The sequence below is a fragment of the Plecotus auritus genome (genome assembly GCF_963455305.1).
Source record: "Plecotus auritus genome assembly, chromosome: 8".
Taxonomy (NCBI): Eukaryota; Metazoa; Chordata; class Mammalia; order Chiroptera; family Vespertilionidae; genus Plecotus; species Plecotus auritus.
Window position 1 is genome coordinate 129,578,026 of NC_137782.1, and position 23,036 is coordinate 129,601,061.

At 44.9% G+C, this 23,036-nt stretch overlaps 2 protein-coding genes across 2 annotated transcripts in view; both read right to left on the bottom strand.

Annotated features, from left to right (window-relative positions):
• Positions 1 to 23,036, bottom strand: part of STAMBP (STAM binding protein) — a 762,428-nt gene that overhangs the window by 673,956 nt on the left and 65,436 nt on the right. The window lies entirely within an intron of this gene.
• On the bottom strand, positions 3,928 to 8,048 carry SPR (sepiapterin reductase). The gene is made up of 3 exons (XM_080684996.1): positions 7,553 to 8,048; positions 6,663 to 6,953; positions 3,928 to 4,743 (listed from the first exon to the last, which is right to left on the bottom strand). Exons 1-3 carry the CDS (start codon positions 7,872 to 7,874, stop codon positions 4,553 to 4,555), a joined length of 804 nt encoding a protein of 267 aa, XP_080541122.1. The 5' UTR covers positions 7,875 to 8,048; the 3' UTR covers positions 3,928 to 4,552.

A 23,036-nucleotide genomic window follows, 5' to 3' on the forward strand; every position in this document is an offset into this window, starting at 1 on the left:
GGGCCCAGGCAGGAAATACCTCTGCAAAAGTGGATAAAACTTGAACCAGAGGAGGGGCCAGACAGACTCCTTCAGCTCCAAGAGAAGGCACCAGCTGTGAGGAGTGGGCCCCTCTCTTCCCTTGCTATGGGGAGTGGCATGGGCCTGTGGACTAAGAAACCACCAGACAGCTTCCAGGTTAGTCAGCTACGGAAACTTTCTGAGACTCTGGGATCAACTGGGTGTGTGTGTGGGAGGGAGGAGGGTGCACGGGGGAAGGAGGGTTAGGCCTGAGAAGTGGAGCCCCCAAATTTAAAAAGGAACTTCAGCCGGCCGTTGTTGCTCAGTGGTTGGCACCAATCTATGAACCAGGAGGCCACAGTTTGATTCCCGGTCAGGGAACACGCCTGGGTTGTGGGCTCGATTCTCAGTAGGGAGCATGCAGGAGGCAAATGATGATTTCTCTCTCAACATTGAGGTTTCTATCTCTCTCTCCCTCTCTGAAATCAATAAGAATATATTTTTTTAAAAAAATAAAATAGCCCTACCCAGTTTGGCTCAGTGGATAGAGCGGCCTGGGGACTGAAGGGTTCTGGGTTTGATTCCGGTCAAGGGCACATGCCCGGGTTGCAGACTCAATCCCCAGTGCGGGGTGTGCAGGAGGTAGCTGATCAATGATTCTCTCTCATCATTGATGTCTCTCTCTCTCCCTTTCCCTTCCTGAGATAAATTAATATAGTATTAAAAAATGAAAAATAAACAAAAAGGAACTTCCTTCTCCCTCCTTTCTCCTTTTCCCCAACCCCTCCTGAAAATAGAAGCCCAGGGCTCTCCTTTTTCACACTACAGGTGGGCAGGGCTGAGGGGGAGTATATGAGGAGGATATGTGAAATGGGAGACAAAGAGCAAAGTAGGGGAGTCTTTGTTGCTGGGAAGCAACAATAATTCTGGGGCAGGATGGGGAGGTGGGCTCTACTTCAAAAGACAGAGACAACATCCAGGCGTGGCCCTGCCTCCCAGCACTGCAGGTGGAAGACCTCAGGATTAGGGTGGGGAGCAAGGATAGCTCACTCCATCCTCTCCTCAGCCACCCTTTAACCCTTCCCCAGCTGGCCTAAGGCCCAGAGTAATTCCTGTTAACTTCCCTGCAAGCGATCTAGTGGCCTGGTCCATTCCCTTCCGCCCCCACACCCCAGATCACTGAGAGATGCCTCGGTGATGGGAGAGGTGTCTCCACTCTGGCAACCACCCTGTCACCACCTGGGACCCCAAAAGTGAGGGAGCACACTGGGCAGTCTTGGGCATGTTACACAGGGGTGTGCACATGTGCAGTGTGATGGAATTACTGCAGACACATGTCAGCATAGGAGGCCATGTTCTGTAGGGAGAGGCTGTTGTTCACGTGAAGACCAGAAGGCAATTTCCTGGAGCCTAGCTCCTCAAAGTGTGACATGGAGAGATGCTAGGATGGAGCAGGACACGGAGTAGTGGTTCTGAGGTGGGGGGCGGGGAAGCAGCAGCTGGGTACCTCCAGGCTTGGCTAACAATGGGCTCAAGCACCAGCCTGCACTGTATTTGAGGGATGAAGGACAGGAATTGGGAGGGGGTGGGGTGCATCTGGCCGCCTAGTCCCAGCTGTCCACCTCGTGGACAGAGGTGCTGGAGGTCCCTGGAATATTACCCTCACTCCCCTGCTCTTCACAGGCCAGCTGCTAGCCCCCCAGCTCAGGGGTATTAAAACACAAAACCAAAAAACTGCCCCACTCATTCATGCCAAAGACAAAGAGAAACCTTGTTTGTCTTTTGGCTAAGCTGAGGTCCCTGCTCAACCTAGCAGCTGGGTTCTGGGCATGTGCAGGCATGTATTGTGTGTGTGCTTGCATGTGCCCCTGTGTGTATTCTGGGAACACAGATTGTTAACCCTCTGATCAGTGGCTGCTCGTGGCCCGGAGGCTGGCGAGAAAGTCTCCCTGCCCCAGTCGTGGAGGACCTGGGGAGGCTGAGTCCAGGCCAAGGAGTGAGGCCTGGAAATCCCTGTGGCCAGAGCCAGTGGGTCCGCCAGGGGAAGTGATCCTGGCCTTTCCGCTTCTCCAGCTCCAGGAGGGCCCCTGAGAGCCCAGAACCCTATGACATGAAGACAGAGAGACAGGTTTAGGGTCATTTCCAAGGCTCTTAAATCCCTGGGCTCCTAGAGGACAAGTGTCAAGCGTGAGAGGTTCTCGCCACCTCGTGGGGACATCTGGTACTGCTAAGTCCGGGACAACCAGGCGGGTGGGGAGGGGAGAAAAACTGCTGGAACATCCATCCACTAGGGGCTGGGCTGGCGCTGACTATCTTCACACTTCCATGGGCACAAGGGGTCTGGTAGGGAAATCCACCCAATTCCCACCCAGGCTGGCTCAGCCCCACCTGCAGAGGCAAACCTGACGTCCTCAGAGGCAGTCGGACCATGTTTGAAACAACTTGAAAGGTTTGCAGGAAGAATGTTAGTGCTCATCTGTTCTAAGGAAAGCCCAGGAAGGGAAGGGGCCCTGTCTGAGACCCCACAGCACCTCCATCACAGAGGGAAGTTAGACTGAGGGTTGTTGACTTCAAGGTTCATGCATTTCCCATAGGTCCAGTGAGTCCAAGACAAGGTGTCCAGACTGAACCCCGGACCTACCGAGGCGCAGAACAGGAGTGGCACAGTGAGAGTTCTTGCCTCGGTTTAGCCAGCGGGAGGGCATCTGGGACACGAGGAAGAGATGAAGCTGCAAGTGGGGCTCTAGGCTGGTCTGGATCTTGATAGTAAAGGGCAATGAATAACAGTAGCGTCTATGGGGCAAATACTGTGCTTAACATTACAAACACTGGGGTATTTAATACAATAGCCCTTTAAGGAAGGCACCTGATAATCCATTTTTTAGATAAGGAAATTGAAGCATGGAGAAAAAACTTGCCCTGGGTTACAGCTGGTAAGTGGCAGAGCAGGAATCTGTGTATAGCAATTTTGACTCCAGTGAGTAAAAAGGCTCTGCTGAGTAAAAAAAAAAAAGAGCATAATTTGCTTGCTCCCTCCTAGGAAACCCAGCAGGGCACAGCCAGCTCCAGCCCTGGGCCTCCCTCCAGCCAGAGGAGCTGCCTTTTCTCCAGGAGGCATGGCCTCGGCGCGCCCTCTGCTGTGCACAGGAGGAACAAAGGGAGTTCCCTCCTGCTTGGTCAGACCCAGGGCTGAGTCCTGGAGATGGCTGGCAGGGACCGTGCTCTCCTCCAAATACAGGCCAGGAAGGGGCTGGCTGACCACCACTGCAGAGCCCCCAGCTTGTCCACATCTATTCACCTGCAGAAGGGTGGGTTTGGTCCTACCCCTGGTTTCTCAAGGCTTCCCTCTCTTGGAATCTTGCCCACCTTCCCCTAAGGCAGTGGTCAGCAAAATGCGGCTTGCGAGCCACATGCGGCTCGCGAGCTGTGGTTTGCCACTCTGTTGACTAATGAGTTTGCCGACCACTGCCCTAAGGCATGTTGGTCCTAGGCCCATTCCAGGACCAGGACCATGGACAAGGTGGGTATAACCAGGAGGGCCCACAACAGGCCCCTGAGGAAGTGGTATCCATTCAGAGCATTGCCATGTGGGCAAGGGGTAGACTTGGGAATCTAATGACCCATTCCTAAAGGCTGGATCCTCATGAATAACACAACAGTGAGGAAAGGTTAGTCAAGACTGGGGTCACTATAGGCAAAAAAGCATGAAGGAACAGGTGTCTGGGAGTGCCCATCTTGGCCAAATTTGTTTGAACCTGGGCTTGCCACTGGGTGGGACTCAGTGAGAAGAGGCACACGCCCCACAACTCATCTGGAAATAAGGGCAGCACCCCATGTTTGGGTTAATTGCCTCAGGAATACTCCTGGGCCCAGCAAACCAGGGGATTAGTCATGGGCCCTGTATCAGAGGCTTGACTGTACTCCTGGCACTAATAAAGGACAATTCACACTTTATTTTTATTTGCCTTTGACATGTACAAAAACTCTCAGCCCGCCATCCCCGATCTAGGGAACAAACAGTAGGTTCTGGAGGGAGAAGGTAGAAGAATGAGGCGTTGAAGTTCAATAGAAGGTCCTGTTACCCTGATTAAAGGGCATCCATATAGGCTGAAACTTCGCTGTCCTCCCTCCCCGCCAGGCCACCTGTGAATCTACTGGGCCCTCCTTTTTGAAGCAGCTTGCCCCCCTTTCCCCATGGACGGGCCATGGAATGAGATCCAACCCCTTCTCTTCAGTGTTTCAGCTTCTTGTCCTACTTTTGCCATCCTTAAAATTCTATTCCTGGAGAGAGAACACCAATGCCCATTAACTTCTCTCACCTAACGCCCGTAAGCCTCCCCCTAACTCAGGGTGCTCAACACAGACCCCTAAGAACTGAGTGCCCCAGTGACCTCACAGCTAGCTGGGTCTGAGAGCAGGACAGTAGGCCTGAGTGCTTATCTGTGTAAAGCAGAGTTGGTGGTGCCATTGTGGCAAGATGTGAGGAGGCACAGGACTTCTGGGTGTGCCCAAAAGAGGGGGAAGAGAGCCCCAGGAAGCCAAGGATATGGGCTTATTTATCATAGAAGTCAACATGGGCTCCAGACTTGAACATATCTTTTTGAAGCAAGTTTAGCAGTTTCTGGGCTGACATCCTACAATCCACCAGCTCCCCCTTTGTCTTGAGCTCCTGCAGCCTTTTCCGCAAGTCTGGGTCCATAGAGGTCTCCCGGGCCAACTGCTGCATGTCTGTGTCCAGGGGCCCTAGGGGGTAAAGAGCAGAAGATGAGGGGGCTCTGCTGTGTGTGTGAAGTGGGGTGGAGTCAAGTCTGGCCAGAGGCAACACTTTATCTTAGCTAACATGTGTGGTCAGAGTCACCAAAGGCTCCACTCTCACTATTGAGCTCAAATTCCAATGCCCACTGAACACGGTCCCTCTAGACCAGTGGTCGGCAAACTGCGGCTTGCGAGCCGCGGTTTGCTGCTCTGTTGACTAATGAGTTTGCCGATCACTGGGATAGGGGCTTAATCACAAGGAACAACAACAGTCTGTAATTATTGGAATTGAGAGTCTAGGTCAGTGGTCGGCAAACTCATTAGTCAACAGAGCGGCAAACCGCGGCTGGCGAGCTGCATGTGGCTCGTGAGCCGCAGTTTGCCGACCACTGCTCTAGACCACCCTGTGTACAACCAAACTTATTATCTCCTGTCCAACCAGCACCTCCTCCTAAAGTGATGTCAGTGAACTCTTATAGGCACTTTCTGTTTTTCATATTAGAACCATAGCACCCCAGAATCTGGAGTTAATGGGCCTCAGTGGCAGAAAGTAAAGCAATCTCGTGGCTGGAAAAGCCAGCCTCCTGATCCTTGAATGTCGTTCAACTACGTGTACATTCCTGGTAGTGGGGACTTGCTACTTTGCCCAACAGTGTCCGTCCCCCTCACCCCCACTTTGGACACCTGTTACAACATTCTTTCAGAGAGTGAAATGAAACCATGACCTTCATTCAGGCCCTGGCAGCCTTGCAAAAAGTTCAACTTCCTCCTAATTCCCAGAGTCCACTGGGATCTAACCCAGTCACATGGCATTCTGGAGTCTGCTCCACTCCTGGCTGTGGTTTTCATTTGCTCACTGTTGACTGAATAAGTCCTAGGCTGAGCTCAGATTGGGGGCTGAGTTGAATGTTGGCTGAAAGAGTAACTCAGTATGTGTTAGGGAGAACTGGGTACTGGAGAGCATGAAGAAATAGAAATGGCAATGATCATGAATTTAGAGGTGAAATTTTATCCTGGCTCTGTCACTTCTGAACTTTGGTCAGGTCATTCTAACTTTTTGACTCCAGGGTGCCAAGAGGAATAGACTATTGGATCTCTAAGTTGCTCAGACATTAAACGATAACTGTCACCACCTTCTAATTGCAGCAACCTCAAGCCTCACTTTTAAGAAAGGCACAGTGGCATCATGGTAGAGTTGTGAGAAACCAAGCATCACAAGATCCCCTACACTTTAACTGCTGTGAAGGCCCTATCGTATTTACCCCAGAATTTCCCCCACCCCCAACCAGTGTTCCAGCACAGTTCAGGCTAATATGGTCAGCATTCAACAATGTCTGTGTGCTCTTCATTCAACTAACATTTTCTGCAGACTGATTCAATGGGGTGCTTTGCTAGGTGCTGGAGACATGCAGGCATATTCCCTGCCTTCCAGGCTTTTCTATAAAGATAGAGAAGTATACAAATGAAGTTAATATAGTGTGGTAAGTCCTATCTAACAATCAGAAGTGCTAACAATTAGATCGCACTTCACAATGAGGGATTTTCACATTTATTATCTGATTCAGTCCTTCTAACTGTCCTGAGAGACAAGTAAAATTTTCCGTTTTACATGAGGAAATGGGGTACAGGCTGGAATTCAAGCCCTGTTTCTCAAACTCTAATAGCTCAGACTTTCTGGTCCCACTCTCCAGTTCAGGCAACTCCCTACTCTCTCTCCGACCCTCTAACTACGGCTCCCTGTTCCTGCCAGGTCTAACCTCATTGGGTCCTTTATTTCCCTTAAGGAATGATGGCTCATGATTCAGGGAACACTATATTTGGAGGGACCAGACTAGGCCCCTTGCCCAGCCCCCAGAGGGGAACCAGGTGGTTCTGGGGGACAGGGATGGCAGTAATGTCCCACCTACCTGGAGCATAGCTCAGCACCCTCACACCAGGCTCCTCTGAGGCCAGGACCTTGAACATCATCTCACGGGCAGCCTTCCCCGCACAGTACAGTGTCCAGCCCTTGAAGGGCTGCAGAGCACAGAGGGAAGAGACGTTAACCACAGTCCTGCTGAGGCCAGGACTGTCTGGGAAGGCCCTCAGGATGCCGGAAGTCAGACAGAGCATAGACGTTAAGTTCAGAGCCCAGTAGCTGTTGATTTCAGCAGCATCAGCCAGGGTGGCGAAGCCTTTGGACACATCCCCAAGCGTGCCTGAAAAACCAGAACTTAAGAATCACCCAGAGCAAGCGGACTTTCTCTTCTCCCAGCCCTCTCCAAACTCCTCCAGACACCCCTTTCCCATCCAGACCTATCGGAGTCGCCGCCCTAGTGCTTCTGAAGGCATCTCTCCCTTGGCAGCTCTGCAGACACACACACTGGGGGCGCCCACTCACCCCAAGTTGCAGACAGAGAAGGCCCTGGTCTGGGGACTGGTGGAGAGCTCTGGGGCCATTTGCAGGAGCGGGGAAATTGCCTACAATGGGGAGACCCCACGCCCGGACTCAGGCCTCCGCCAGAGGGCGCTGAGCAAGACGATCGGGAAAGTTCCACAGGGGCTCCAGGAAAACCTGGCCTTTAACCGGGAGGGGAGGAGGGCGGAAGGCGAATGGTGGGAGGGGGGCATGGAATGAGCACAGGGTCCTCTTCCACACCTCACGGCAACAACTAGGACTTTCGGGCGCCTTTTCTGACTCCTAGCAGTCACCTTTAAGGTCCCCAGCGCCGGGGGCAGTGAGAGGGAGAAGGAACGAGACGCTGAGCATTCCCAGAGCCCACACGGGGAGTCGGTGCCCCGCCGGCGGGCGTCCTACCTGCATTGTTGATCAGCAGCACTCGCTGCAGCCCTTCGGGCCTGGGAAGCTCGCGCACGGCGTCGACAAGCCGCTGCAGGCCGGCCTCGGAGCCCAGGTCGGCGGGCACCCGCACCACGCGCGGGCCGGGCCGCCCAGCGCCCAGCTCGGTCTCCAGCTGCCGCAACGCCTCGTCGTTCCGGGCATTAAGGACCAGCACGGAGCCGGGAGAGAGCAGCGGGGCCAGGAGGAGGGCCAGCACCCGGCCGAAGCCGCGGGAGGCCCCGGTCACCACGCACACCGCGCGCCCCAGGCAGCCCTCCTGGCCACAGTCGCCCTCCATGCCTCCGACTCCGCCAGCTAGCGCTGGTACCAGAGACCCCGGGGCGGATCGGGCCGCGTAGGGAGTAGGCGGAGACCCCGCCCGACAGGGGCGGGGACTTAGGGCCTCGGGCTGCGCCGCCCTCGCACTTGTTTTCTTGGACGCTGGTGGCTGAAGTGGAAGACCAGCTCCACAAGAGTCGAGGAGTAGGCGGCGCCAGGAAAGGAAACCAAAAGGGCGGGGAATCGCGCCTCCCACGGGAATTCCTAGCCCGGTTCTGAACCGGCACTGCTGCACCTTTAGCTCTCCACGGGCACGCATTCTCCTCCGAAGTCCAGACCCAACTTCCTGGCACAAGTAACTTCCTCGTGGTCAGGCCAGCTTGCACCATGCTGGCACCCTCTTTTAGCAAAAGCCCTAAATGAAGCCCATGCCAAGTTAAGGTTTGGGGTCTCTACTGGGCTTGGGGAACTCACCGCCCTGTGGGTTACAGGAGGTACCTTCGGGAGAACCACAGTCGCTCCTCCAAGTGATGTCAAAACCTCTTCTTCCTTATCAGGCCCTAAGCAAGTTGGTGCCGGTGTCAAATTTCTTACTCCTCCATTTCCTAAAGGCCTGTGTACCCCGGGATTCTGTACCCACTCATACTGCACTCTTCCTAGTGGGCAATTGGATTTACTCCCAGCTTTAAGTTTATAGAGATGGTCACCTAAGTCCTATCCAGGCCTGTGGTTCAGGAAACTCACATTTGGGTCTTGTACTTGTCCATCTGTATTCCTTCTTTTTTAAAAAATACATTTTATTGATTTTTTTAACAGAGAGGAAGGCAGAGGAATAGTTAGAAACATCGATCAACTGCCTCTGGCATACCCCCTAATGGGGATGTTCCTGCAACCAAAAGAAAATGCCCTTGACTGGAATCAAACCTGGGACCCTTCAGTCTGCAGGCTAATGCTCTATCCACTGAGCCAAACCGGTTAGGGCTGTATTCCTTCTTTAGAAAAATGTCTACTCATATCTTCTGCCCATTTTTTTAAGTTTTAATTTTTTGTTTGTTAATTCTCACCCAAGGATATTTTTCCATTGATTTTCAGGGAGAGTGGAAGAGAGAAGGAAAGACAGAAAGAAACATCAATGTGAGAGAAACACATTCATTGGTTGCCTCCTGCAGGAGCCGGGACCAGGGCTCAGGCCCGGGAGGAGCATGCAACCAAAGTAGGTGCCCTTGACCGGAATCCAACCAGGACCCTTTGGTCCACAGGCCAATGCTCTATCCACTGAGCCTAACTGGCTAGGGCTCTTCTGCCCATTTAAAAAAAATATTTTTATTGATTTCAGCGAGGAAGGGAGAGGGAGAGAGAAATAGAAACATCAATGATGAGAGAGAATCATTAGTCAGCTACCTCTTGCACGCACCCCACTGGGGTGCCTGCAACCTGGGCATGTGCCCTGACCTTTTGCTTCATAGGTTGGTGCTTAAACTCTGAGCCTCGCCAGCCAGGCTACCCATTTTTAAATTGGATTGTTTTGTGTTTGTTCTTATTTTATTTTTTTGCTGTTGACATGTATGAGTTTTTATGTATTTTGGATATTAACCCCTTGTCAGATATATGATTTGCAAATATTTTCTCCCACTCAGTAGGTTGCCTTTTCATTTTGTTGATAGTTTTCTTTACTGCACATAAGCTTTTAGTTTGATGTGGTCCCATTTGTTTATTTTTGCTTGTGTTGCTTTTGCTTTAGGTGTCAGAATAAAAAAATCATCACCAGGACCTGTGTCAAGGAGCCCACTGCTTATATTTTCCTCTGGGAGTTTTATGGTTTCCAGTGTTGAGTTCAAGTCTTTAATCCATTTTAACTTAATTTTTGTGTACAGTGTAACATAAAAGTCCACTTTTATTCTTTTGTATGTGGCTGTCAAAGTTTCTCAACATCATTGATTGAAGGGACTATCCTTTCTCTATTGTGTATTCTTGGCTCCTTTGTCATAAATTAATTGACCATATATGTGTGGGTTTATTCTGGGCTCTCTATTCTGTTCCATTGATCTACTAGTATGTGTCTGTTTTAATGCCAGTACCATACTGTTTTAATTACTATAGCTTTGCAATGTAGTTTGAATTCAGGAATTGTGATGCCTTCAGCTTTGTTTTCCTTAAGAATTTTCTCTAGGAATTTTTAAAAGATCTCCAGGTAATTCTAATGTACAAACAAGTTTGGGGACTAGTAATAGCAATTGGTAGTAACTTTTTTTTTTTTAAGGTACAAATGCCTGAAAGGTAAGTAGATTTGAAAGCCTAAATCTGATAAAGGACATTAGAAGAAAAATTGGTGAAATTTGAATAAAATATGTAGATTAGTTACTGACCTTGCATCATTTTCTGATTTTGACCAATACACTGTTGTTATATAAGAGAATGTCCTTGTTTTTGGAAATACACTGAAGTATTTAGAGGTAAAGGGCATCTTATCTTCAACAAAATAGAATGAATAAAGCAAGTGTGGTAAAATGTTAATATTGGAGAAATCTGGGTTAAAGGTGTGTAGGAGTTCTTAATACTATTTTTGCATCATTTAAAAAATCAGAAATGACTTCTGAATAGCAAATTTTAAAAAATTAACCTTACTGCCTGGCCGGTGTGGTTTGGTGGTTGAGCGTAGACCCAGGAACCAGGAGGTCACGGTTCAATTCCTGATCAGGTCACATGCCTGGGTTTTGGGCTCGATCCCTAGTAGAGGGTGTGCAAGAGGCAGCCAATCGATGATTTTCTCATCATTGATATTTCTATCCCTCTCTCCCTCTCCCTTCCTGTGTCTAAAAAAATCAATAAAAACATATTTTTAAAAAATTAACCATATTTACATCCCAATAACAAAAAGACAAATTAAATTGAATTAAAAGAGTAAAAAATTCCATCCCTGGCCAGTGTGACTCAATTGGTTGGAGCATTGTCTCATATACCAAAAGGTCGCAGATTTGATTCTCAATTAGGGGACATGCCCAGGTTGAAGGTTCAATCCGCAGTTCGGATGTAAAGGGAGGCAACCGATCAGTGTTTCTCTCTCTCCCTCTCCCTCCCTTTTTCTCTAAAATCAATTAAAAAGAATACCTTCAGGTGAGGATTTTAAAAAAATTTTTTTGAAGTGGAAAAATCCAGAATGTGAGAGCATTGATCAGTTTCTTTGTCAGTGCATGAAAAAAAGGTTAGAACTGCTTTACACTAAAAAGACATAATAACTCAATATGTTTGGATTCTGATTCAAACAAAGCAATGTAAAAAAAACAACCTTTTTTAGGTAATTGAGGAAATTTCAATATAGTTTGGGTATTAGATGATGTTGAGGATTTATTAATTTTAGGTGTAATAATGGAATATGGTTATGTAAGAAAATAATTAAATATTTTAGACAAGGTAAAGTGATATGAAGGCTGGCATATGCTTTAGAGTACTTAAGTAACAAAAAGGAAGGGAGGAGGGGAAGCAAACAGCAGGGATAGATAAAGCAGTGGAGGCAAAATCGTGATAATTATTGAATCTAGATGATAGGTATAGCTATGTAGGAAACCTGAAAGCTCAAAAGCCACAGAAATAACTACACAAAATGATCTGATTATAAATCCCTAACTAGACAGGTCACAGTGGTAATCACACCCCAGGCTTATATTTTTCTTACTAAAAGGTTAACCTTTATCTTAAAGGAGTCACATTCATTGTTCTTATAAATCTAGGATACCAGACCTTGGAAATACCAAAGTATTCCAGACCCCTCAAGGCCTAACTAACCTCATAGGAGCATGTTAAATGTTAACTATTTCTATATACTGTAAAGGTTAAATATTAACTCTATACACTGTATATGTTAAATGTTAACTATCCTGTACCCACTAATGTAAAAGTCTGTATCTCTCCATTTTGCTCTTAATCCAAGTCCTAGAGATTTGACTGCTTTGCTTTCTCCCCATTCCTTAATCCACACCATCAGATGATTTCATGTACCTAACTTACACATTTCTAATGCAAAACTGCTATTCTCCAGAGCATTTTTTCAATCTGTTGAGATATTGCTTCTGGGAATATCTTCAGTTTGGTTCAATAATAAACTGTAATAAACTCTTACAACATTTTTTTATAGTTTTGAACTTTCTTTTTAAAAAAATTTTAAAAATATATTTTTATTGATTTCAGAGAGGAAGGGAGAGGGGGAGAGAGATAGAAACATTAATGATGAGAGAGAATCATTGATCTGCTGCCTTCTGCATGCCCCCTACTGAGAATTGAGCTCAAAACCCAGGCATGTGCCCTGACGGGGAATCAAACCATGACTTCTTGGTTCATAGGTGCACACTAAACCACTGAGGCACACTGGCTGGACTTGAACTTTCTTTTGTTGATAGATATATTGTGGTCCATTATATAATTCTCTTTCTTTTTTTAAAAAATATATTTTATTGATTTTAGAGAGGAAGGGAGAGGGAGAGATAGAAACATCAATGATGAGAGAGAATCATTGATTGGCTGCCTCTTTCACGCCCCCTACTGGGGATCAAGCCCGCAACCCAGGCATGTGCCCTTGGCCGGAATCTAACCTAGGACCTTTCAGTCGCAGACTGACATTCTATCCATTGAGCCAAACCAGCTAGGGCAATTCTCTTTCTTTTGTGTATATGTGAATATCTTCTATAATAATAAAAGTGTAATATGCAAATTGACCTAATGGCCGAACAGCAGAACAACCAGATGACCACCTATGACACACTGGTGCCAGGCCAGCCAAGGCTGGTGCAATGTGATTGGTCAGGGGGCCCCACCATCGCCCCAAAGAGGGAGGCCCAGGCCAGCGATCAGTGGACTGCTGCGGGTGGGCTGGGCCTCCCTCTGAGCGGCTATCAATCGCAGAGCCCGGCCAGGTGGGCAGGGCCTACTTCTTTGGGGCAATGGATTACAGAGCCCCACGCTCAATCACCCCGCAGAGGGAGGCCCAGGCTACCTGGCTGGCAGTGCTGCAGGGGGTGGGCGGGGCCTCCCTCTGCTGGGCGATTGATAGCGGGACTCCAGACTGCAAGAGGGCGCAGACCAAGCTGAAGGACCCTGACGCCCCCCTCCCCAGAGCATGAATGTCCTGCACCGGACCTCTAGTTTCTATAATAAAACATAATTTAAGCCCTGGAAACTGGTAAAAGTACTAGAATATTCTACTATTTAATAGAATGCCAAAAAGACCTCTGAAAAGGTTAGAATAATTCCATACTACAAATAGCATATAAGCATGTCCATTTCACCATATTAATTTTCTTTCATATCTTTAGGTTTTAGTAAGCTTGTGTATATTTATTTCTTTTGTGAGTTGCTCACTCATGTTCTTTGCCCATTTCTATTAGGCCTCCTATTTCTATGCTTTTTTGTATGGTTTCCTTCCTTCCTTCCTTCCTTCCTTCCTTCCTTCCTTCCTTCCTTCCTTCCTTCCATCCTTCCTTCCTCCCTTCCATCCTTCCTTCCTTCCTTCCTCCCTTCCATCCTTCCTTCCCTTCTTTCTTTTATTATCTCTTTATTTATTTCTTTTAACCCAGATTTTTTGTTCCACTTACTTTTCCCCTATTGATTTGGAAGTATAAATGTAAAATTACATTTTGGGGGAAACAATGTGGCTGTGGATTTGAAGGCAAACAGGCCTGGTTGGAATCCTGTTTCTGCCTTAAACTTGTGCAACCTTGGCCAAGTCACGTGACATGTTTAACCTTGATTATTTTATAGGATTGTTTGTTCAACCTTGCACAAATATTTGTTGAATACCTAACATGAACCAAGAAATGGGCTAGTGCTGGCGAGCAACTCAGATAATCCCTATGTTCATAAAGCGTGGAATAAAGCAGCTAAATATAAAGCACTTAGTACATTGCCTTATTGTTGTTGTTATTATGGTATAATGATGACTCCATCTTATGAGAGATTTGGCACATTTTATTTTATTTTTTAATAAATCTTTATTCAGATTATTACAATTGTTTCTCCTTTTTCCCCCCATAGCTCCCCTCCACCCGGTTCCCACCCCACCTTCTGCCCTTACCTCCCCCACACTGTCCTCATCCATAGGTGTATGATTTTTGTCCAGTCTCTTCCTGAACCCCCCACACCCTTTCCCCCTGAGAATTATCAGTCCACTCCCTTTCTATGCCCCTGATTCTATTATATTCACCAGATTATTCTGTTCCTCAGGTTTTTAATTCACTTGATTTTTAGGTTCACTTGTTGATAGATATGTATTTGTTGTTCATAATTTTTATCTTTACTTTTTTCTTCTTCCTCTTCTTTAAGAATACCTTTCAGCATTTCATATAATACTGATTTGGTGGTGATGAACTCCTTTAGCTTTTTCTTATCTGTGAAGCTCTTTATCTGCCCTTCAATTCTGAATGATAGCTTTGCTGGGTAGAGTAATCTTGGTTGTAGGTTCTTGCTATTCATCACTTTGAAAATTTCTTGCCACTCCCATCTGGCCTGCATAGTTTCTGTTGAGAAATCAGCTGACAGTCGTATGGGTGCTCCCTTGTAGGTAATTAACTGTTTTTCTCTTGCTGCTTTTAATATTCTCTCTTTGTCTTTTGCCCTTGGCATTTTAATTATGATGTGTCTTGGTGTGGTCCTCTTTGGATTCCTTTTGTTTGGGGTTCTGTGCGCTTCCTGGACTTGTAAGTCTATTTCTTTCACCAGGTGGGGGAAGTTTTCAGTCATTCTCTCTTCAAATAGGTTTTCAGTATCTTGCTCTCTCTCTTCTTCTGGCACCCCCATAATTCTGATGTTGGTACGCTTGAAGTTGTCCCAGAGGCTTCTTACGCTATCTTCAACTTTTTGGATTCTTTTTTCTTTTTTTTGCTTTTTCAGTTGAGTGTTTTTTGCTTCTTTGTATTTCAAATCTTTGACTTGATTCTTGCATTCCTCTAGTCTGCTGTTGGGTCTCTGTATAATATTTTTTATTTCAGTCAGTGTATGTTTAATTTCTAGTTGGTCCTTTTTCATATCTTCGAGGGTCTCGTTATATTTATTGGCCTTTTCTAGGATATTCTTGAAGAGCCTTATAACCGTGGTTTTGAATTCTATATCCAGTCATTTGTTTTCCTCCATTTCTTTCGTTTGTGATCTGTTTCTTTGACGCCGCATTTTCATTGCTTCCCTGAGTTGGTAGGGTAGATTTGTGTGCTAGGTTTCCTATATGGCCCAGTGGGTCAGCCTTCCCAGTTACCTGAGGTGGATACTCTTGGTGCACCCCTTTGTGGACTGTGTGTACAGCCTTGTTGTAGTTAAGTCTTGATTGTTGTTGGTATCACTGGGAGGAATTGACCTCCAGGCCAGTTGGCTGTAAGGATCAGCTGTGTCTACGCTGAGAGAAGTTTGGTGCTGGAGACAGCCTTATAGGATCAGACTTGCCAAATTGCAAAAGCCCCTGTGCTCAGCTTGGATGGGGTGGAGTCTCAGGGCGGAGCAGACAGTCTTGGCTTCCAGTCAGCCTTGCCCTTGTGCGTGCGCCTCCAGACCTCTGCCTTCCCCGGCTCCCGAGTCTCTGCCCGAGAGTCCACATTCCCCCCACAAGAGCATGGGTCCCCAGGGGCTCGCCTGGAACTGGGGTTCAGTGCAGTCAGAACTGGGGTTCAGTGCAGTCAGGAGCTTCCAACTCCCTTCTGCTAGGGAAAGCCTGTGGCAACCTCCGCAGCCTTTGTGCGCACTGGCGTGCGCGCCTCCAGACCCCTGCCCGCCAGGGCTCCCCCGGGTCTCCGAGTCTCCGGGTGCCTTTTTCTCTACCTGACAGTCCAGACTCCCCCTGTATGAGCCTGGGTCCATGGGGTTACGCCCGGAACTGGGGTTCAGTGCAGTCAGAACTGGGGTTCAGTGCGGTCGGGGGCTTCCTTCCCCCTCCCACCAGAGAAAGTCAGCCAGGCTCTCAGCCGCCCTTCCTCTCTGCGCGCACAAAGACCCTTTGCCGTACCTCCGATTCTCTGTGAGCTTTTCTCTTTCCTTCTAGTTGTAGAATTTCCACTCAGCCAGCTTTCCTGTGGTTCTGGATGGTGTCCGTTCTGTCTTTTAGTTGTAGTTTTAAAATTGTTGTGCGAGGCAGCAGTTTAGGTGCTTACCTATGCCGCCATCTTGGTTTCTCCGATTTGGCACATTTTAATTCCTTCCTCCACACCTTCCCAGGCACCAGTTTAAAAAATTTATGTGGCCTTTATATGTAACTTATTTATATTTAATTTTATACATTATATCTTCCTCTTCAGGAATTATTTTTGACATCTTAGTATTTCATCTGCATGGAAACCAAGTATTTAAGCATTAACTCTGTTTTCTGGTCTCAATGCTTATTTATATTTTTATCATATATCTTTCATATACTTGAGTTCTTTATTTTGATTAATTTCTCAGTCAACTGGAATACTTGGTTGAGTTTGTTAGTTTCAGAAAATTTATATGAGTTGCTACTTTTTGAGCCTTTGAATGTATAAAAGTGTCTTTCTGTTGCCCTCTCTAATGAACAAGACTCTAATTAAGCACAGAATTATTGACTCATGAAATTTTAAATTTGATACTCTGAAATGATGTTCTATCATCTTTCTAATATCTAGTATGATCCCAAAAGTAGTCTAATGTTGCTCTGTTTTTTATTTTGTAGATAATTCATTTTGTTTCTGGCTGGACCTACTTGCTATGCGTAGGTATAGATTGTATTTTTATCATTTATTACACAAAAATTTATTGAGAATCTACCACATGTTCATAGTAATTTAAATTTAATGAGCCCTTTTGTTATGAAGACTCAAGTCTTTCTTCAGTTTAAGAACATCTTTCTGCAATTTTACTCATTTTAGTCTCTTTGAGTAGAATTCCCACAAATAGTTCATTTGATCTCCTGGATCTGCTTCCAAGTCTTTTATATTTTTACATGCTATCATATTAATCCCTTTATCCTTTTCAGATGAATTGCATAAGTATTTCTGAGCAGACTTTTATATCACTGTAGCTTCTTATTTTTTATTTTTTAGTTTTATATCACTGTAGCTTCTTCTTTTTATTTTTTAGTTTTATATCACTGTAGCTTCCATCTGCAGTCATTGCCTCCATAGACTCACCTTTTTGAATAAAGGGTTCCAAATACCCACCAAGTGTAGGGATGGAGCATTATAAGTTTTATGAGGAAGAAAACTCCTCAATCATGTAAAACAGCATCCATGCTGAAACCATTTGACCCAGATGTAACCAGAAATGTAGACTATGAATAAAAGGAGAACATGTCAGAGAAAAATTAGATATCCTACACCTGTTCATTTCTTCCTAACCTAATTTCAAAACAACAGACTTCACTTAAAAAAATATTTCCAGAAGATAGCTACTTCTACTTTTGAGTCCAGGTGAAAATTTAAACAGAAAGCCTGATAAAAATGTTGCTCTAAATTGCTAACTATTTTTAGTGGTAGAAGATGAAGGATTTTTGGCATTTGATGAAGAAACAAAAATTTCTTTCAGAAAATGTGTACAGTTTTTAGAATTAAGATCTGCTGTATATAAAAAGGTTAATGATATTATTACTTTTTAAAAAGTATATTTTTATTGATTCAGAGAGAAAGGGAGAGGGAGACAGAAAGATAGAAACATCAATGATGAGAGAGAATCACTGAGGACTGAGTCTCTAACCAGGGCACATGCCCTGACTGGGAATCGAACCTGTGACCTCCTGGTTCACAGGTCAACACTCAACCACTGAGCCATGCTGACTGGGGTAATGATATCATTAAATGTGTTATTTCTGTATCTTGTACATCAGACCCTTGCATATGTAGAAACAACCAGAGCCTTAAAAAAAAAATAAGATAGCTCCATGGATTGCTGACAATAAACAGAATAGACCTTTTCCAGCCCAAAACTATGTGATATAGAAGATACTTGGGAACTGCTTTATCATGTAATTACACAAGACATTCTAACAGGGTAAAATAGCAGTTGTTACTCATTAAGAAGGCCATTTAACTAAAAGAAAGCCTTGATATTTTACTTTTCAATAGCAACAGGGCAGGACTTTCTAACAACTCAAAGTACCTTGAAGAGAAATTAGTTTATTTCTTGGAAACTTCTGAAGAAATAATCAACTCCGTTGTCTTGTGAGGGCAGTATTTCTTTCACTGTGTGAAACCTGCTATTGGAATGGGAATTTACAAACAAACAAGAGCAGGGGGAAGGCTAGAATGAATTGTGTGGTAACTGATTGGCATTGGAGACATCAATATGAACTCATATTTATCTTAATACAGATATAGAAGGATAAATAGACAAGTAATTGTAGATATATGTATACACATATATTCCAGAGCTCTGTCCTCTGAGAAGATCAAGAAACAAAGGCATGCCCTAGCCTGTTTGGCTCAGTGGATAGTGTCCGCCTGCGGACTGAAGGGTCTGAGTTCGATCCCGGTCAGGGGCACATGCCCGGGTTGTAGGCTCAATCCCCAGTATGGGGCGCGCAGGAGGCAGCTGATCGGTGATTCTCTCTCATCATTGATGTTTCTGTCTGTCTCTTCCTCTCTGAAATCAATAAAATAAATACATACACACATACATACATACATACATACATAAAAGCAAAGGCACCTCAGTAGCTATAAGCACACCCAGTACCCAGATCTTGGTTTCTAATACCAAGAAAAAGAACCAGGGTTTCTTGGAGAAATGTCTAATTCTAGAACTGGTACAGGAAATAGCCTGAAGCATCTTGTAGTACCAGAAGGTTTTAAGAAAAGGCTTAAAAAAACAAAAGCACCCACAATGATAGGGGTATGTCAAAGAGAGACATGGGAGACAACTGAAAGTACTCACAGTGGCCAAAGCAAAATAAATTGAGCAACAAAATCAAGTACTATTGGATTATAACCTAAAGTATAAAATAATTATCTATGAGTACACATGCTATAAATAAATTCTTAATAAACAAGTGGAGGAGAATAGACAAATATACAGAGTAATTCCAAATAACATATGTAATACCACCTTCCCAAGAAGGTGGGGCATAACTCCCCACTTCTTAAGTGTGAGCTGTGCATAGATAAATTCCTTCCAAATTGCACAGCATGTAATGGGGAAAAAGAGTAACATTTCAGTGGAGAAACCTAACAAAAACTACCTTATCCTGGACATCAAGTTCAATATCAACAGTGATGAGTCATGTTGATAGCAGGTGGTCTTGATATAATACGATGATGAGACTACCACTTTACCACTGTGGTCTTCCTCCCCCAAACCAGCAATACCAGTGTAATCATGAAAAAGACATGAGACAAACTCAAATTGAGGGACATTTTACAAAATACATGGCCAGTACTCCTCAAACATGTCAAGATTATGAAAAAAACAAAGAAAGCCTGAGTAACCATCATTGTCAAAGGGACACTAAGGAGAAATGGTGACTAAATGTAATACAGTATCCTGGAGCAGGAAAAGAATATTCAGTAAGAACTAATATTTGAATAAAGTGTTGACTTGGGCTAATATCAATATTGATGCAGTAATTGTGAACAAACATACTACACTAATGTAAAATAATAATAGAGAAAGCTAGATGTAGGTTTATCTTCATAATTTTTCTGTAAATCTAAAACTATTCTAAAAAAAATAATGATCCACTCATTACTTTCTTTTCTTTAAAAAATTACTTGAATTTAGGTAGATTTGTTTTTATGCCTGTAATTTACTTTAAAATGCATCCAAAAAATTAAATGGAGCCCAGCTGGTGTGGCTCAGTGATTGAGCATCAGCTCATGAACCAGGAGGTCATGGTTTGATTCTCAGGGCACATCCCTGCCTGGGTTGCGGGCTCCATCCCTGGTGGGGAGTGTGCAAGAGGCAGCCAATCATGATTCTCTCTCATCATAGATGTTTCTATCTCTCTCTCCCTCTCCCTTCATCTCTCTGAAATCAATAAAAACATGTTTTTTAAAAATTAAATGGATCAATGGAAGAATAGAGGGATGACTAAGTGGATACATATGTGATAAAGTGATTATAGTAAATTATTTTTTTAATATTTTTTTTAGTTATTGGTTGAGAGAGAGAGAGGGACGGAGGGAGATAGGGAAGGAAGAAAGAGGGGGAGGGAGAGAGAGAGAGAGAGAGAGAGAGAGAGGGAAACATTGATTTGTTGTTCCACTTAATTATGCATTTATTAGTTGATTCTTGTATGTGCCCTGACCAGGAGTCAAACCTGAAACCTTGGCATTTTGGGATGACACTCTAACTAACTGAGCTACCCAGCCAGGGCAGGAAATTGTTAATAGTGAAATCTAGGTGGTTATTGAACAAGAGGATCCAAGATGGCGGCGTAGGTAAACACCTAAACTGCTGCTTCGCACAACAATTTCAAAACTACAACTAAAAGACAAAACGTCTATCATCCAGAACCACGAAAAAGCTGGCTGAGTGGAAGTTCTACAACTAGAAGGAAAGAGAAAAGAGCATTGAGACGTGCACAAGCGCTGAAAAGCTGAGGTACGGAGGTGCGCGATCCGGGCTGGCGGCAGGCATTGCTTTATTCAACCCGAAGGGAGACAAGCCCCCAATTACTCTGAAATCCAGTTTCTGGGGAGACGCGGGGGATCCAAACTCCTACAGGGAGAAGCTGGACTGTCTGCCATTGGGTTGGAAAGTGAGGGTGGCTTGCTTGCAGAGCTGCGCGCAGGAATAATTGTTTACTGCGCTGGGGCGTGGGACGCTGGGACGTGGTGGGAGACGCAGAGCCGGCTAACTGGCAGCCATCACTGTTTGCCACACCCTAGCCTAGTGACGCCCTGAGACCCCGCCCCGCACAATCTACAAACCCACCCAAGCTCTAAGCAGCAGCTTTAGCATATGAATGGCCTGCCCTATTGCAGCTTAACCTAGAAAACTTGCAGCCTGGGTCAGAGAGCTACAAAACCTCCAAACCCCAAGCAAAGAGGAGAAAACTGTAGTTCTCGATGTAGCTACTTCTGGGTGGCCTCAGACAGTAGCTGACCTGCACCCCATTGGAGATCCAGAAGCCAGTGTACCTAGTGGTCAGTGTGAGACACCAGATTTCAACTCCTCACATCCATAGGTGACACATTCAAGAGGCAGACTCAGTGAGCACCAAAGCCCCACTGAAACAAGTCCTGCACCATAAGCGTGTCTCCAGCGCAGCAGTTCTTCCATTATAGACACAGCGGGTCCTCACAGCCAATTGGCCTGGAGGTCAATTCCTCCCAGTGTACCAATAGCAATCAAGGCTTAACTACACCAAGACTTTGCACTCAGCCCACAAAGGGGTGTATCAAGAGCGTCCACCTCAGGTGACTGGGGGGGCTGAGCTACTGGCCCCTATAGGTCACCTACCACACAAAGCCACTCCATCAACACAGGGAAGCAGCCAAAATGTGGAGTCAAAGAAACATGTCACGAATGAAAGAAATGGAGGAAAGCAAAGTACTGGACGACACAGAGTTCAGAACCACATTTATAAGGTTACTCAAGAATCTTCTAAAAACCTCTGAGGAACTTAGTGAGACCTTTAAGGGTCTTAATGAGAATGCCAAAAAAATGGAAAAGGACCAGTCAGAAATTAAGCATACACTGTCTGAAATAAAGAATATACAGAAACTCAACTGTAGATCAACGTACCTCAAGAATCACACCAAAGATCTGAAATATGAGGAAACAAAAAACACCCAACCAGAAAAACAAAAAGAAAAAAGAATCCAAAAATATGAAGATAGTGTAAGGAGCCTCTGGGACAACTTTAAGTGTACCAACATCTGAATTTTTGGGGTGCCAGAAGAGAGAGAGCAAAATATTGAAAACCTATTAGAAGAAATAATGACAGAAAACTTTCCCTACCTGGTGAAAGAAATAGACTTACAAGTCCAGGAAGCGCACAGAACCCCATACAAGAGGAATCCAAAGAGGACCACACCAAGACACATCATAATTAAAATGCCAAGGGCAAAAGACAAAGAGAGAATCTTGAAAGCAGCAAGAGAAAAACGGTTAGTTACCTACAAGGGAGTACCCTTACGACTGTCAGCTGATTTCTCAGCAGAAACTATGCAAGCCAGAAGGGAGTGGCAAGAAATATTCAAAGTGATGAACAGCAAGAACCTACAACCAAGATTACTCTATCCAGCAAAGCTATCATTCAGAGTTGAAGGTCAGATAAAGAGCTTCACAGACAAGAAAAAGCTAAAGGAGTTCATCACCACCAACCCAGGATTACATGAAATGCTGAAGGGTATTCTTTAAGAAGAGGAAGAAGAAGAAAAAGGTAAAGATAAAAATTATGAACAACAAAATGACATCAAATACATACCTACCAACAAGTGAATCTAAAAATCAAGTGAATAAAAAATCTGAAGAACAGAATGGACTGGTGAATATAATAGAATCAGGGACATAGAAAGGGAGTGGACTGACAATTCTCAGGGGGAAGGGGGTGTGAGGGGTGTGGGAAGAGATTGGACAAAAATCTTACACCTATGGATGAAGACAGTGGCGGGGGGGTAAGGGCATGGGGTGGTGTGGGGAATCAGGTGGAGGGGAGCTATGGGGGGAAAAAAAAAGAGGAACACCTGTAATAGTCTGAACAATAAAGATTAATTTTAAAAAAATAAATAAATTATATAACCTGAAAAAAAAATAGGTTAACGATTTTGACAGAATTTTAACATAAAAAAAAAAAGAAATCTAGGTAGTTATCAATTCCATTCCTAGGTATGTACCCAAGAGAAACAAAAACATGACTTGTATGCAAATGTTAACAATAGCATTATTCACAACAATCCCAAAATGTAAGCAATTTGAACGTCCATCAAATTGCTGAATGGATAAACAAATGTGGTATACACAATGGAATACTACTAAACAGTACAAAGAAACAAAGTCCTAATGCGAGCTACAAATAGGTGAAACTCATGAACAAGCCAGACACAAATAACTGTATGATTCCATTTACATAAAGTTTCTAGAAAAAGCACAACAATAGAGACAAAGCAAATCAAAGTTTAATACAGAGGGTGGAAGCAAGAATTAGTTGCAAGTCAGCGTGAGGGAATTTTTGAGGGCAACAGAAGTGTTCTGAAATTGGATTGTGGTTTGTGGTTATGGTTGCACAACTGTGAGAGTTTTATAGTTTTAGCTCTTA

What these genes read in the sequence shown, in the direction of transcription:
- SPR (XM_080684996.1), bottom strand. Translation starts at nt 7,874, where the DNA reads ATGGAGGGCGACTGTGGCCAGGAGGGCTGCCTGGGGCGCGCGGTGTGC. An exon ending in GCTGCTGATCAACAATGCAG is followed by an intron (nt 6,954 to 7,552) that starts GTAGGACGCCCG and finishes CTGGTTTTTCAG; the next exon opens with GCACGCTTGGGGATGTGTCC. An exon ending in GGTGCTGAGCTATGCTCCAG is followed by an intron (nt 4,744 to 6,662) that starts GTAGGTGGGACA and finishes TTTACCCCCTAG; the next exon opens with GGCCCCTGGACACAGACATG.